Genomic DNA, 17,229 nt, shown 5'->3' with positions numbered 1-17,229 from the left:
CCTTATCCTCATTGCCGTCACACCACCCGCATCCCGGTCACCATCTCCTCCCCTCTGGAGTTCGGCAGCAGCCTCCTCTCTGGTCTCCCCACACCTGTGCTTGCTCCTTCCAGCCCATTCTTCACACAGCCCCAGAGAGGATTTTCAAACCCCAATCTCCTCCTGTCCTGGCCCTGCTGAACAGCCTTCCAGAGGTTCCCAGCTGTTCATAGCTAATGTCCAAAAACCTACCACTTCTGGTCAGTCTCGGACCCCGACCCACCTTTTCAGGCTCATTGCAGTCACTTGCCCCTCCAGCCACATGGAATCCTCCCCGTTCCCCAAACAGGTCAAACTGCCCCTTTTCTCAGGAACCCAGAATAAACAGATCCTTCTGCTGTCAATTGTTTTAGGTGGCCCTTCTCTGACTACCCCTGCCCCCCAGGTTATGTTATCCCAGGGCACCTTGGCCTGTCCCTCCACTACACCCTCTCTTCATTGTTTTTCCTCCCTTGTGGGACTGTAAGCCCCAGGAGAGCAGGCAGCATGGCTATCCTGCCCACTGCTCTGTCACCACTGCCCACCTATGCCTGGCACTGACCGACAGCGCAAAAACGGAGTATCTTGTGTCTCTCATCACACAACCCTAGGGCAGCTGTATAGCTGGCCACGATTTGGGACAGTCTTCTTTTAGTATTATAGCCCAACAGCAGCAAATCCTTTAGTAGTTCTTAAAGCTAGAGTCCCACTCTTCGGAGGAGAGGATGACAAAGTTGACCCAAATGGTCCCCTTGACCTTTTCTCCTGGAGCACCAGGGCCATGCAGGAACTCCTTGGATGTTTGAGAGCTTGCTTTACAAGCCCCGTCCAAAGCTAAGGTGTCATTAGGATGATGTGTTGCATCCTTGCCCTGTTCTTCTAAGGACATTTTGCTGTTATTTTAAGACAGGCCCTCCCCCACCGACCCATTGTTCTTATTTGTTTTCATTCCATAGTGTGCCTCAGTGAAATGTTGAGAACCTAGGTTAGAGAGCCCCCAAATAGGGCACTGTGGGTAGAGGGGCTAGAAAGACTGACCTGCTAGCAGGAGACTGAGTCGCCAGAGAGAATGTAATTAAGTATCTCAAGAATGGCCTAGGCTTTATGGGAGACAAATTGGTTGACCTGGCCCTCAGGGAGTAAGGAGCTCCCAGGGGACAAAAACTGCAGGAGCCCTGAGTGGAGAAAAAAACTGAAGGCTGCCCCCTCTGACTCATAAAGAGAGCAACAGCCGCGAGTGTTCCTAGAAGAGGCGATCGAGCACATGTGCCAGGGACTGTGTGTGTGAACATCTACTGCTCTTGTCATGCAGGGCTGGGTGGACCGGGAATCACCCCGCAGAGGAAGAGATTTATTACGTCCCGGCCATGTCTGTCTTCAGAACTGAACTTTCCTGCTCTTTGTGCAACAAGACACACCTCTCCGAGGAAGGAGGCGGACAGGATTTCCATCATCACTACTGCTCTATTAAAAACACACACACGCACACACACAACAACCGTGTAATTACTCTCCGCAGGAAAGGTGCACAAACAGGATGGGCCCAAGCTGAACTCGGGATGAGCCATCCCTGTAAAGATTAGGTAAAGGAACCTCCCCGTCACGCACCCGCCTCCGGCCAGGGCCTCTCCCAGATGGCCACGTTGGGTCGCCAGCCCACCTCCTAGGGTGGGCTGGGGGGCGCGGGCGACTCCCAGCCGCGTGGGTTCCCTGCTCGTCCTCCTTCCCGCCTTCCGGCGCTCCCTGGGTCTGTCTCCCAAGCCTCAGGTGTTCGCTCAGGCTGGGCAGCAAGCCCTTCCCTTTATGGCCTGCACCTGGGGTAGCTTCCAGCCCAGAGCTCCCCGCCAGACCCCGCTGCAGGGAGCGCGAGCAGAGCGGTGCGAACCGGCCTGCGCCGCGCTCCCCAGGCCGCTTGCGCCCCGCTACTGACCGAACGCAGGGTCGGGCGCCGGCCGCGCGCCGCGCCCCCGGGCTTCGGCGGGCGCGCCAGCCCCGCGCAGGGTTGCCGTGAACTTGGAGCCCGGCGGCGCGAGGCTCCTGCCCGGGATGGGGCGGCAGCTGCTTCCTGGTTTGAAGCTCACCGAGTGGGGGAGAGCGTGAGCCCGCGGAGGCGGGGGCAGGAGCAGAAGCGGGAGGAGGCGGGGGCAGGAGACGCTTGAGGCTCGAGCTAACCGCACGGGTCCCTCCGGCTCTCCGGGGAGAGGCGCTTCCCGGCCCTGGAGAAGGGGCGAATTCCGCGCGAGCCCCCGGGAGGCTCGAGAGGGACGGTCGGGCGACCCCGGCCCTCTGAGGGCTTGGCGCCCGGCTCCCCTCCTTTCCACCTCGCGAGGGAGGGAGAGAGGGAGGGAAGGAGGGGAGGGAAGGTCCGGCGCGGGAGGCAGAATGGCTGGTCGACGGGGGCTTGGGCTCCGCATTTCCCGGGAGCTGCCTCCACTCCTGCGGCCGCCGCGAGGGCTGGCCTGAACGAGGGCTCCCCGCTCTCCCGCTGCGAGACCGCGCGGCCCCTGGTCTGGGACAGCGGCCCCGGCATGTCGTCCGGCACCATGAAGTTCAATGGCTACTTGAGGGTCCGCATTGGCGAGGCCGTGGGGCTGCAGCCCACCCGCTGGTCCCTGCGCCACTCGCTCTTCAAGAAGGGCTATCAGCTGCTGGACCCCTACCTGACGGTGAGCGTGGACCAGGTACGCGTGGGCCAGACGAGCACCAAGCAGAAGACCAACAAACCCACGTACAACGAGGAATTCTGCGCCAACGTCACCGACGGTGGCCACCTCGAGCTGGCTGTCTTCCACGAGACGCCCCTGGGCTACGACCACTTTGTGGCCAACTGCACCCTGCAGTTCCAGGAGCTGCTGCGCACGGCCGGCGCCTCGGACACCTTCGAGGGCTGGGTGAGTACCTTGAACCCACCCCTTTGTGTCCACTCCGCACCTTCTGCCCCCCTTCATTTTACAAAGCTTGCCCGGGGCCCGCTTTCCCATCTTCCCAAGCGCAGGGAATTCCCTCCACTGCGGTCCTCGCTTTGGTTCTCGCCCAGGTGGCCACGGCACTGGTGGTGCGCGAGGGCACAGGTGTGTCTCTAGGAAGCCATCCTGGACACGGTCCCCTTTCGGGATGGCAGCTTGGGCTAACGGGAAGTCGGGGTAGGAGCGGTCACCCGCCTCCGCCCAGACTTTGGGTAAGGACCCCCAACTCTCAGCTTGAGGGTAATACGCAGGAAAGGCAAAGAAGGTGTGATAGATAGGAAAGTGACTTGATTTGGGTAAAGTTTTTTAAGCGCTTCTTAGGAGAAAGCGATACATTCTCGCAGGTCTTATTCATAATGTTTATGGATACGTGTTGGTTCAGCAGCTCAGAGGTGCACACGTGTTTCAGCATGCACATCCATTACATCCCAGAGGTACATAACCTACATTGGCAGGGACTGGAGTGCCTGGGTCTTCGGTTGGCAAAGTTTTGTTTAGCAGTTTTCCAAGGAGATGAGGTTTACGTGTGTTTGTAACTTCAGTTCAGTTTCAGCCTGAGAGGTGTGAGTCCTGCAGTATGTGTTTCTGTTGTTATTGGTCTTGAGAGTTTAGAGGGCTCTTCAGCAGTTTGTGAACTGCTCCCCTCGCCTCACCTGCTGGTGCTTCTGCATATTGACAAGTAGTTACCCGCAACTTCCTACTTGCCTGTGCTTTTCACATAGTTCCCATGAGGCAAAATTTCTGCTGCAAATAAATTAAAATGTCTAGAGCACTCTACACAGTGCTAAAATGCTTTTGCTTCTTAATCTTCATACTGTTTTTGTGATGCAGGTGTTATCCTTCCCACTCTTATGTGATGAAATGATAATTATGATGAAGTGGTCTGGCCTGGCAAAATGGAGTAAGCCCTTGGAAGACTCTCGGGAGTTCAATGATTTAAATTCTGGAGGATGTCAGTTTTGAGCCCAGAATGGTGACTCAGTATTGAAAACCTGTTTGAAATTAACAAGTGGGGGAATCAGATGGATAATAAGGAAGACTCATTTAGATATTTATTTTCCACTTTGAGGAACTGATAATTTTATCATATACTTTGTAAACTTACAGCTAGCTTGTGGAGTAGTCTCTTAAATAGGAGAAAAAGCCATAATGACTGTTTAACCATATCATCAAATTATATTGAGTTACTTTCCCTTCAGCTGAATTTACTTTGTGGAATTTAGAAGTGGTCTGGAGAGGAATGGCCAAAATAGAGATTGACTTTTTATCCTGTGACTTTCTGGACAGGAAATAGAGGTGAGTCTAGGAATCTGAATGGAATTATTAAATTAGTGTCTGATTAGGAGTTAGGTTGGGCAAAGCTCTAAAAGAACTAGGTTCTGAAATATGGTGGTGCAGACTGACCAATGGCCATTAGAAACCTGTTTTCCCAAAGAGATCCTAGACTGGTTCATTTTACCCCTAGTCTGCACATTTGAATCACCTGGGGAGCTTTTCAAAATCCCCACGTTTAAAGACTCTAGACAGGAATCTATGGCTGTGGACCCCAGCAACAGTACTTTTCAGCTCTCCGCGTGATTCCAATGTGCAGTGAAGTTTGAGAACCTGTAGCCTAAATGAAGACCACAAGATAAGGATTGGAAGAAGCATAAGTGTAGGAAGATTCAGGTTACCTGACAAGGTGGGGGTATTTAGAGCTGCCTATTGTCCCACTGGCTGAATAGATTTAAATGTAAATTAAATTTCTATATCTATAATTGTCTGAATTAATTATATTTAGATGTTTAATGTGGTGTTCCGGAAAATATGTGTGTTTCGTAGGGTAGGTCAGCATTTAAATGACCTTAAAACGGGTGATTTGTCAAGACACTCATATTCAATTAGGAGGCAGTTTTTAAAAGTTCTGGCTATTTTAAAACTGTGATGATAGGGTAGAATGGGTAGTGTGTTTCCTTTCTTTTAAAATTTTTTGTTAAGAAAATAATTTTAAGAAAATATTTGGAAATATGTGGAATGTTTGTTTTCTAAATGATCCTTTATAGGTCTAAAGGTGGTTTTGAAATTTAGAATTACAGAAGTACTTATTTGTCTTTAGCATATTAAATTGAAATGTGTAGTTTATTCAGAAAGTTACAAATGGAGTAATTTACTCCACAATAAATTTATTTGTTGCAATTGAAATTACAAATTGCTAAACTCTAAAAAAAAAAAAAACTAGCAGCTTAGTTTTTGCTAGATCATGAGAAGAGACAAAAACAGAAGACACCTTTATTATTAGACTAAAACAAAGTTGTTATGCTTTTTTGCTTAACATGCTTTCTGAGTATTAAGAAGATAATCATTGACATTGATTTTGTACCAATTTCATCTGTATTACCTTCTAAGCTTGATGAGAGAAAGGGTTAGATCTCTTTCGTGCAGTATATTCCTAGTATCAAGCACAGTTCCCGCCATGGATTAGGCAATCAACTATTTCTTTCCTAACTATACATATTTCATTTAATTTACATTATATCCAAGGAGGTAGTGGGATATAATGTAACAACTAAAGGTATTCTTAAACGGAAATTCACAGCATTAAACACTTAAATTAGAAAACATCTCTAAGACCTGAGTTTCCACCTGAAACTAGAAGAGAAGAGCAAATTGAATCCTAAGTAAGCAAAAAGAAGGAAATGTAAAGATAACAGAGGTTAGTTGAAGCAGAAAATAGAAACAGCAGGAAAAATCAATGAAACAAAAAGCTTGTTCTTTGAAAAAAAAAAGTAATAAAATTGATAAACCTCAAATGATCAAGAAAAAAAAGACACAAATTACCAATGTTAGGAATGAGAGAACATCACTATAGATCCTATGGACATTTAAAAAGAAAAAGAATATTATGAATAACTTTATGCCAGGAAATTCCACAATTAGATGAAATGAACAAATTCTTTGAAAGATACAAATGACCCAAACTCATTCAAATAACTTGAATAGCATTATGTCTATTAAGGCAATTGAGTTTGTAGTTAAAAACCTTCCACAATGCAAACTCAAGGTCCCAGAAGGCTTTACTGGTGAGTTCTATCATACATTTAAGGAATAAATATTGCCAACTATACAAACTATTCAGAAAACAGAAGAGAAGGAAACACATCCCGGCTCATTTCATGAGGCCAACATTACCTTTATACCAATACTTGATGAAAACATTACAAATAAATAAAACTACAGACCAGTGCCCCTCATGAATATAGATATAAAAAATCTTAAATTTTAGCAAATCAAACCCAGCAATATAGCAAATGATCAAATGGGGTTATAACCAGGACTTCAAGGTTGATTAAACATTTATAATCAATCAGTGCAACTCTTCATATTAACAGAATAAAAAAGGAGATTCATATGATCATCTCAATAGATAGAGAAAAGGTATTTGACACAATTCAATACCCATTCATGATAAAAACTCTCAACAAATTAGTAATAGAAGAGAACTTTTTCAACGTGATGAAGGACAACTGTGAAAAACCTACAGGTAACATGTTAATGGTGAAAAACAGAATGATATTCCCCTAAGATCAGGAGTGACAAGGATAGCTACTCTTACCACTTCTGTTCAGCAGTGTATTGGAGGTCCCAGTCAGTGCCATAGGCAATTAAAAAAATAAAGTACATGCAAAGGAAGAAGTAAAACTGTGTGTAGAAAATTCTAAGACACCTACAAAAGGGCTTCTAGAACCAACAAGCTAGGTTTAGCTAGGTTGCAGGATCCAAACCAATCTACAAAAATCAATTGTTTCTATATATTATCAGTGGACAATCAAAAACTGAAATAGAAAAATACCATTTAAAAGAGCATCAAAATATGAAATTGGATAAAACATGCAAGGCTTGTTCACTGAAAATGACAAACCATCACTGAAATAAGTTAAAGATCTAAATAAATGGAGAGATATACTGTATTCATAAATGGGAAGATTCGATATTGTTAAGACCTCAATTCTTAACAGTTCTTCCCAAGTTGTTCAATAGATTTAATGCAATCCTAGTTAAAATACCATCAAGCTTTGTTGTAGAAATTAACAGACTGATTCTAAAGCTTATATGAACATGTGAAGGACCCAGACTCATCTAAGAATAATTTTGAAAAAGGATGAGTTGGGGGACTTAAACTATCTGATTTCAAGGTAACTATAACATTACCATAATTAAGATAATGTGGTATCGGAGTAAAGAGAGTCATATAGATCAGCGGAGTAGAAGAGAGTCTAGAAATAGATTCACACATATATGATCAATTGACTTTCTTTTTTGACAAAGATGTCAAGGCAATTCAATGGGGAAATGATAATTTTTTTCAACAAGAGGTGCGTGAACAATTGAATAGCTATGTGCAGAAACTTGAGCATTGACCTTTACCTCATATCATACACAAAAATTAACTCAAAATGGATTATAGACCTAAAAAAAGGATTTTAGCTGTAAAATTTTTATAAGAAAACATAGAAGAAAGATCTTAGTGCCCTTGGGTTCAGCAAACCTTTTTTAGACAGGACACAAAAAAGCAAGTACTATAAAAAAATCAAATCAGACTATTAAAATTAACTATTGCATTTCAGAAGATACTTAAGAAAAAGAAAACACAAGCCACTGACTGGGAGAAATTATTTGCAACATGTAAATCAGACAAGGGACTTTTAACGGGAATATATAAAAACTCTTAAAACGCAATGAGAAAAATATTCAATTTAAAAATGGGACAAAGATTTGTATAGGCACCCCTCATGGAAAATAGCACATTAAAAGATTAGTCAAGGAAAAGTAAATTAAAACCAAAACCCATGGGAAAGGCTAAAATTAAAGAGACTGATCATACCAAGAGTTGGTGAGGAAGTGGAGCAACTGGAACTCTCATATACTACTGTGCAGGATATAAAACAATAGTCACGTTAGAAAACACTTTTACAGTTTCTTAAAGTGTTAGACATATACTTACCATGGGACCTAGCTACTCTTAAGTACTTACCAAGAGAAATGAAACCATTTATACAGAGACTTGTACATGAATATTCACAGCTGCTTTATTTGTAATAGCCCCCAAACTGGAAAATGTCAGTCAACAGGTGAATATTTAAATTTATTTTATTTATTTATTTTTGGCTGCGTTGGGTCTTTGTTGCTGCGTGAGGTCTTTCTTTAGTTGTGGCGAGTGGGGGCTACTCTTCGTTGAGGTGCACTTGTTTCTCATTGAGGTAGCTTCTCTTGTTGAGGAGCACAGGCTCTAGGCACGCGGGCTTCAGTAGTTGTGGCGCACGGGCTTGGTTGCTCTGCGGCATGTGGGATCTTCCTGGACCAGGGGTCGAACCCGTGTCCCCTGCATTGGCAGCTGGATTCTTAACCACTGTGCCAACAGGGAAGTCCCCAACAGGTGAATATTTAAACAAATTGTGTATCTATACAATGGAATACTACCCAGTAAAAAAAAGTGATGAACTATTGATACATGTAACAATATGGATGAATCTTAAAATATGTAATTTACATACTGAAAGAAGCCAGACACAAAAGAGTACATACTATATGATTTCATTTACACAAAATTATGGAAAATGTAAACTAGTTTGTAGTGACAGGAAGCAGATCAGTGGTTGCCTGGGAATGGGAGAATGAAGGTGATGGAGGGATGGATTACAAATGAGGCACAAGGAAACTTCTGAGCGAGATGAATATATTCATTATTTTGGTTGTGCTGATGGTTTCACAGTTATATACTTACGTCTAAGCACATCAGATAGTTCACTGTTAAGTGTGTGCACGTTGTTGTGTGACAGTTATACTCAATAAAGCTGTAGGGAAAAAACGGTGAGGATTTATTATCCTTATTTTACCAAAGAAGATGTTAGGTAAATAAGTGCCTGAATTAGATTTGAGCCAAGGCTGACTCTTGAAAACTATGTTGCCTCTTTAGTGCAAAAAATATAATCAGAGTAGGAGCATTAAAACAAACCAAATTCATTAAGTACAGTTTCTGACTTTTGGACACAGTCTCATTTTCTAAATTATCACTGTCAGCTTTTTTTCTGTTTCTTCTGGAACCGGTTTATTTTGCATAATTTCTTGAACTTCTAAAACCCAAAAGTTTGTCTAAGTTAAAACCTTATCTTCTCCTTTCACAGATTTGCTCTGTATTCGCTGACTTTCCAAATGGGGACCAGCACTTAATACTTAGTGCAGAGCATAGGGACATGGCAGGAGGCAGGAGGAGCTGGAGGCTGCGTCATGGAAAGGCCTTGGCATCCCCTCAGGAAGGAAGGACCTGCTTGGCAGTATCCCAGGCTGTTTTCCTGGTTCAACCCTCCTGAAGACATTCTGTTCCCTACAGCACTGGAGGGCTGCTTTCTCTCAACTCAGTGAGGTTACCTATTTAGTAGTTTTGGTTACCTGTTTAGTAGTCTTGTCAAGGGAAGCAGCCAGGTTACCACTTGGCAATCGTTGATTATCTTTGCCCTTGATTCCTGGATCCAGGTATATGAATTTATAGCATCAGATTGAATCTTCTAGATTCATTATCTGGCGGTTCATTCTCTTTGTGGTACAGTTATTCGTTCTCACAGTAATTTTTTTCGGAGCCGATTGGTGAGGAGCGTTTAGGGAAGAAACATATTTTAGCGTCTCTAGGGAGGTTTATCCCAGTGTACGTGAATTGTGTTGGATATATTGTGTCTTCAGTTTCATGGTAAGAATTTTGCTGCAGTGGGGCTGTCTGTTTCTCATCATGGTTAAGTTGTGGCTCAGATGTTCCCCCCTCAGAGAACACCTTCCAGACCACATTATTATCTGTCACCCTTCATTGCACTCATCCCTCTCTGAGATCATTCTGTTAATTTATTTTCTTATTTTACCTTCCTCCTTTAGGGTATAAACACCTTGAGAGCAGGGACCCCCACCTGTCTTAGTCACTGTTCTAAGTCCAGCATCTTGAGCAGTGTCTGGTATATAGTAGGCACTAAATCTCTGTTGAAATGTGATTTTGGAGCAAGTAAAGTATAAGCACTTTGGAAGGATCTTGACTTAAACATTTTATTCATCTTTTTTAAAAAATTAATTTATTTATTTTTGGCTGCACTGAGTCTTTGTTGCTACACGCAGGCTTTCTCTAGTTGTGGCGAGCGGGGGCTACTCTCGGTTGCGGTGCGCAGGCTTCTCATTGCTGTGGCTTCTCTTGTTGTGGAGCACAGGCTCTAGGCGTGTGGGCTTCAGTAGTTGTGGCAAGCGGGCTCTGTAGTTGTGGCTCATGGGCTCTAGAGCGCGGGCTCAGTAGTTGTGGCGCACGGGCTTAGTTGCTCCGTGGCATGTGGGATCTTCCCGGACCAGGGCTCAAACCCGTGTCCCCTGCACTGGCAGGCAGATTCTTAACCACTGCACCACCAGGGAAGTCCCTATTCATCTTTCTAAGAACAAAATGAAAATAATTCGGGAGTGACCAGTTATTACAGTGATCACAGTGTCCCTTGTAAAAAATCAATTAATTACATACCAACTTGCACTTGAAAGACTGGACCAGATTCTTGTGTCCTTTGAATATGATAATGGATGGAAAACTGTTTGGAGAATTCTTTGCTTTTGCTTATTTTAAAAGACTATGATTTCTAAACCTGTTAATATGGTGTAACTTTGTTCACTGGTAGTTTGTGAGCCCGACATGTTAAATTCGGTTGTGCTTCAACCCTGGAGAGCTAATGAGGTCGGTGGGCAGAGTGAATCATTATAACTCTTAGTACAGTTTTGGTATCTAGCAAATGTTTAGAATGATGACTAGTTGTGATAGTAAAAGTGCAGTACTTTTTAATGAGATGGGTAGCATTTATGTAGAATCAGAGGAGTGCCTTGGATTTTCTGTAGTCTTTCTTCTATTTTGTAAAACAGTTGGCTAGATCTGGTACTCCATTTGTGTTGGCTGCTTGCTCCATTTTATTAGAATATGATAAAAATGAGGCCTGAAAGTCAGTTCCTGACCACTTTCTTTCCACTTTCATCGTTGCTGTATCCAAAATGATCTTTCTCAGTTGCCGAGCTGATAGTGATTCCTTTACTTAAAACCCTTCAGTGGTTCCCCACTGCCCTTAGATAAAACGCAACTCTTCAAAATGCTATAGAATGTTCTGCATGATCTGGACCCCGATTTCCTCTTCAGCCTTATTGCTTACCTCACCCCATCCCACACTCCATGCTCCAGCCACAATGAGCAGCTTTCAGTTCCTCAAGAGCGACCATGCTAATTCCTACTTGTGCTTCAGGTCTCACCATAGACCTCACTTTACCCAGGAAACTTTCCCTGACATTCCAAGTCTGGGTTTGATCCTCCTCCTCCTCCTTCGTGTTCCCTCAGCATCCTAAGATCTCCACTGCCCACTTCCCCTCTATCCTGAAAGGATGGATATATGAATGGATTGGGCTCTCATGGAAGTGTATGATATTGGTCAGAGGAGTTCAGGGTTTAAAAGTGTGGGTGACTGACTGAGATTCATCCCCTCTGCTCCTGGGGTAGCTACTCTAACAGACTATTACATGTTTCTCTATGAAATGCCAAGCCCTAGGTGAGCTTTCATGCACCATTGAGCATGTCCTATGTACCAGGCACTGTGCTCTACCTTGGAGAGGCAAGTGGGCAAGATAGACATGGTCCTTTTCTTCACAGGCCTCATAGTTCCAAGGGGGAGAGAGATTGGGGAGGTAGGGGGGACAGCAACCAGGAAATGACAGAACAGAAGTAAGGACTAAGATGCTGGTGAGTGCCTGCTTTGGGGAGACCAGAAACATTTTCCTGGAGGAAAAACAGTTGATTTTTAAGGCTCCAGCATAGATAGGATGGCCACAGGCCTGCTTCAGTTAAAGGACTGTGAAAAATCATCCCTCAAAAGAAGATAAGGAACGTCTGACCTAATAATGCTTTCCCAGAGAGACATCACAGATCCCCTTTGAAAGGTAAACGTTCCTGACCCACAGAAATCTTTCTATCGTCCGAAAGTTTGGAGGGAACTAAGTTTCAATATCTATGAACAGATGACCCAAAAGAACATTTAACTCCCCAAGACAGAAAACAGTAACACCCTTTTTGAACCATCAAATACCCCCAAGCTTTGTACAGGTCAGAAAAGAATGACTGATGTTGAAGCAGGAGGGTCTAGTTCAGAACAGCAACAAAAAGCCTGACAGCTCTTAGGCCCATGGACAGGCTACAGATGTATTCATTTGGCAGTGATGTTTTTAACATTCAGTCCGAAGGCATTTAGTTCTGTGGTGCTCTAGTTTGCCACAGACCCCACCACCCCCTGATACTCAGTCCCCTTGACTCATTACCTGCTTGGTCCTGGGAAATTTTTGAGTTTTTGAACCTACTATAGCTCAATCCTTTGTTTTCAGAATGTGGAAACCAAAGCTCTGGCCAAAGCTTTACTGTTGCCTTAGCTCATGTGATGTGTGACAGACACACTTAACCATCTACATAGATATGAAGATGTACTTATTTCCTTTTATTTAGATATGTATTAATTTATTAATTTGTAAATACATTCAGTTAGATATTTATTTACATATATATATATTTGTGTCCTAAAATTTTAGTGGAAGCTGGCTTATTAGTAAATACATGGGAAGTTAACTTTAACTGTAAATTAGTATAGTATTAACTACCCAATTAAAGAAACTCTTTGTATTTCATTGTACAGCTTCCAGCAATATATAGGTACTGTTCTGTGAGAGTCAGGAGAGCTGGGTTCAAGGTGTGGCTTTGCCATCTGTCAGCTGTGACTGCAGGCAAGCCTCTGTGTATCAGGGTCTCGGCTCCTTCGTTTCTATCAGGAGGGGGTTGCACTGGAATTTCTCTAAGGACCCTTCCATCTCTAAAGCTTCTGCCTCCATATGTTAGGCAGTTACATCAGTTCTTTGCTTTAGGAGTAACTGGTTTGGTTTTAAACAGTCAAAATGATTTATATCTTCTCAAAGTTAGTAACTCCTAAGAATTCAGTTGGTACAAATCTAAATTGCTCAGGCTTGGACAGGATTTAACTCATGTCTAAATGACTTTCAGCATTGGTAGTGATGTTGATGTTATTTCCTTGGCTTAGAATCAGCCTTAAGGAATTACAGTGGGTCCTCATTTCAAGCCATGCAGTTATATTTCTTTTTTTTTTTTAAATTTATTTATTAATGTATTTATTTTTGGCTGCGTTGGGTCTTCATTGCTGCGCACGGGCTTTCTCTAGTTGTGGCGAGCAGGGGCTACTCTTCGTTGCGATGCGTGGGCTTCTCATTGCGGTGGCTTCTCTTGTTGCGGAGCACAGGCTCTAGGCACGTGGGCTTCAGTAGTTGTGGCACGCAGGCTCTAGAGCACAGGCTCAGTAGTTGTGGTGCACGAGCTTAGTTGCTCCATGGCATGTGGGATCCTCCTGGACCAGGGCTGGAACCCGTGTCCCCTGCATTGGCAGGCGGATTCTTAACCATTGCGCCACCAGGGAAGCCTATATTTCTTGATTTACACTAATGGGCTCCTTGTTCTATGGGATGGTAAGTTATGTCCCTGTTTTCTCGCATCAGAGAGTGACTGAGAATCCCACCATTTGAGCTTTTGCTAGAAGCCATTCTCACTAGCATGGTAATTAATGCTTTGTTGTCATGAAATGTCTGTAGCCACCGGTCTATCTATCCACCCTAGGTGATGACAAATACTATAAATCACTTGTAGGACAGACATTTTAATTAGATGGAGGAATGGGCCCAAAGGTATTGGCTATTGTAGTGTTTAAGTGCTATACTGAAGAATTTTATGAGACGGGAGATTTTTGTTGAGAATTGTGGTACTATCCAGAGAGATTTATCAAGAATTATGTTAGTGTGTTTCTGTAGCACCTGTAAATTAGAGCAGTGATTGTCAGAGCACGTAGGATGTTTTAGTAGAAAGACTAAACTGTGCTTTTATTATGTGTTGCCTTCTGGAAAGTTCCTTTGATTTTCACATAAGTTTCACCCTTGCACAACTTTGACCTTACAGGGAGAGAAACGCTTAAAAGGTAACCAAAGGTGTTTAGTTTGTGCTGCGGTAAAAAAAAATTAAGAAATTTGCTATAGGATAGAACCATGGCCAACATGAGCCCCTTGTAATTACTTTAATGAAATAAGTCACATGGGGCCAGTGTGAGCATACTCTAGACCTAGTGCCTGTTCTCCAAGTGCTTAAACCAAAACCACAAAGCTGAATTTTTATTTGCAAGTCGTGTATATCTCTTGTACTTGCTTGTCGCTATTTCTGCATCTCTCTCGTAGCACTTACATTTGATGTGCCTCTGTCCTCACACTGGGCTTTGGTGTTCTTGCCTGTGATGCTGGGGTCTGGGTAGCCAGTGCTCTGTGGCCCCTTCCAGTATCAGAGTTATGTGGTTCTGGTCATTTTTCCATTGGACAATGCAAATTCTGCTCCCTTCTGAAATGTCTTCTGGAGATTGTTCTGCTGATACTCAGATTTGTTCTAGGCTCTGAAATTATTTTTGAAAGAGTACACAAAAGCCATATTAGCAGAATTTCCTAAACAAAATGCATTTATTAATTTGTGAGCTGTGGACCTCTTAAGTGCTTTATTTTTTATTACTCTTGTTCCATCACAGTACAGAAGAGTTCAGAACAAATTTTTAGCAGAAGCAGTGCTTCTGAAACTGTTTTTGAACCCTGGACCGTTTTAGTGATGTTAAAAGCTATGGACCCTGTTTCTAGAAAAATGCACATGTGTGCATATTGCCAGCATGCTGGGAAAAGTGTCATCAGGTTAGTGGTCCCCTGAAGCCTGACTGTGGACACATGGCTTCAGGTTAAGAAATTCCAATGAAAAAAAAGAAAAAAAAAGAAATTCCAATGAAAAGTGTCAAAAATAAGGTTTTTATTAATTCCTAATTCCTAGGGCATTGTACTGATATTTTCCCCTGCAATTAGAGGACATTTTCCCTTCAACTAATTATACGAGACAGTTAACTAGTAGAAAAGAGAAGCTATAAATTTTAGAGAAAAAAGATGTAAAGTGTGTTCTCACTTCTGGCTCCTGGTGAAATATACTAGATAATGACCCATTTTAGGACCTATTTGGTTGTGTTATATAGGTATTTTCAAAAGTCTCTACTGTTGAAGGGGTTTCTTTGAGGTTTGCAATAGATGAAAAGTTAAAAAAAAAATAAAAACTAGGACAGTTTGAGTGACCTTGGCTTGGTGTCTTTTGTTAATATAAACTTTTCCCCTGTAGAAAGTGACAGGATTTATCTGTATACTTAAAACATTTACCCTGTTCTTGAGCTGTACTGGGCCTTATGGTGAACCACTGTGTTAGTCCAAGACAAAATGATGAAATCAGTGATGCTTGCCTGTTCCTCTTGCCCTGTGACCCCTGGTCTCCTATGGCCTGGGTCCCTATGACCCAACAAGATTTTCTGATTCTGCCCTGAGTTCCAGCTCACCTTGCTGAGACCTTGGAAAACAACCTGATGGTGGTAGAAATTGAGCTGAATGGAGGGCACCCAGGGCGCAGCCCCCTAGCTAGTTGAAGGTGAAGCTTGAATTTAGCTCTCTGGACTTCAAGATTCTTTCCTGATGCCACTTTAGTGTGTGATGGAGGCAGCAGGAAAGCCATTCAATCATTCATAGATCTCTACTGAGCACCTGCTGTGTGCCCGACTCCGTTCTAGGTGTTACAGATGGGGCAGAGAACACAACATCCAGAATTTCGGCTCTCACGGGGCTTCTACCCTCTCATGAAGAGACAGATAATAAGCAAGCAAACAAAACACACAAAAATAACAAATCGTGGTTAGGTGCTAAGTGGAGAATTAAAACAGGGTGATGTGATGGAGTGTGGCAAGGTGACTGCTTTACCTAGAATGGATAGAGGACTCAAGAGAAGGTGACATTTTGGCTGAGACCCAAGTGGCAAGAAGCAACCAGCCATGTGAAGATTACAGAGAGCATCCCAGGCAGAGGGGACAGCTAAGGCAAAGCCCCAAAGGGGGCAACAGGCTTGATATGTGGAGGAACAGGCAGAAGGTATTAGAAAGAGGATAGACTTCATATTAGCAAGTGCAGTAGGTTAACCCCAGCTCTGCCACAGTGAACCAGTCCCTTCAGCTCCATTGCCCCTTCTGGAAAATGGTGCTAAAGTTAGATAACTCTTAGGATTGGTGTGAAGATTAGATTTAATACATTAAACATGCTCAGCACAAAATAGGCCCTCAAGAAATGGTAGCTTTGGCTGCTTTTAATCTCCCAAGGAAACTGATATTTTGACAAGGGCCTTCTGAAAATAATATTGGCCAAGGAAAGACATTCAGATGGTTGCACTTTAGACAATGAAGGTGACGATGTAAACATTTCCTGGGAATAGCGTCTGCCTGCTCTCTACCTCTTTCAGTGCCATATTTTCCAAAAAAAAAAAAGAGTAGGGGAAAGGAAACAAAGACACTAAAGTTTATTCAAGATTCTTGAATTTTTGAATGATATATTTATTTTCTATGGAATCATAAGTATTAATGGAAAATTTTAATACTTAGAGGGATAGGATAATTGTACTGCAGTGATATAATTGATAGGGCCCCAGGTGTTTTTATTTTATTTTTTTTTTAGGAAACTATCAGTATAAATGTATGGATGAGAATTAATAACCATGGTGCCAGTAATGATAAAGGAAATAAAACCTAAAAAATTATGAATAAGTGGATACAGTTGATTCTTGTTGACTACTGAAAGCTCATTTACCTTATTGACTATAATTTTGTGAATTAATTCCGGATAATTTTGTCTATTTTGAATAATTTTGGATCATGCCTATTTTGGCATCTCCCTGATCTCCGGAATTTCTGACTGTCCCTTCAATATCCATTTGGTCTGTGTTCAATGTAAAAAGACACATTAGCATTTGCCTAAGCCATATAAGATGCATATTAAGATTCTGCATATTAAGATGCAGAATCTACAATGAGAGAGTCATAGCACACAAATACCGGCTTTGAGGAATATTTATTGGACAACCACCATAATTAGCAGTGCATCATAGTGTGATGGTTGGGTGTCAGCCAGATTGGGGTTCAGCTATTTGTTTTGCCTCTTATTGTAGAGGTCATTTAACCTCTGCTAGCTCCAGCTTTTTCATCGTAACATAGTACCTACCTCACAGGGTTATGTGACAATATAGTGAAGACTTATGTAAACCATCTAGCACAGTGCATGA

The 17,229-nt window shown here is 42.9% G+C and overlaps 1 protein-coding gene across 1 annotated transcript in view; it reads left to right on the top strand.

The window, feature by feature from the left end:
- The first annotated feature begins 2,219 nt into the window (after positions 1–2,219).
- The window catches only part of PRKCH (protein kinase C eta), a 220,670-nt gene continuing 205,660 nt past the window's right edge, over positions 2,220–17,229 (top strand). The window contains exon 1 of the mRNA XM_082386575.1: positions 2,220–2,909. Within this exon, the coding sequence (XP_082242701.1) occupies positions 2,547–2,909 (363 nt within the window). The 5' untranslated portion in view covers positions 2,220–2,546. The remainder of the gene's footprint in view (positions 2,910–17,229) is intronic.

Source organism: Balaenoptera borealis (assembly GCF_965194805.1).
Source record: "Balaenoptera borealis genome assembly, chromosome: 3".
In the NCBI taxonomy this organism is placed as follows: Eukaryota; Metazoa; Chordata; class Mammalia; order Artiodactyla; family Balaenopteridae; genus Balaenoptera; species Balaenoptera borealis.
The sequence above is the reverse complement of the archived record's forward strand: the minus strand, read 5'-3'. Positions and strand labels throughout refer to the sequence as shown.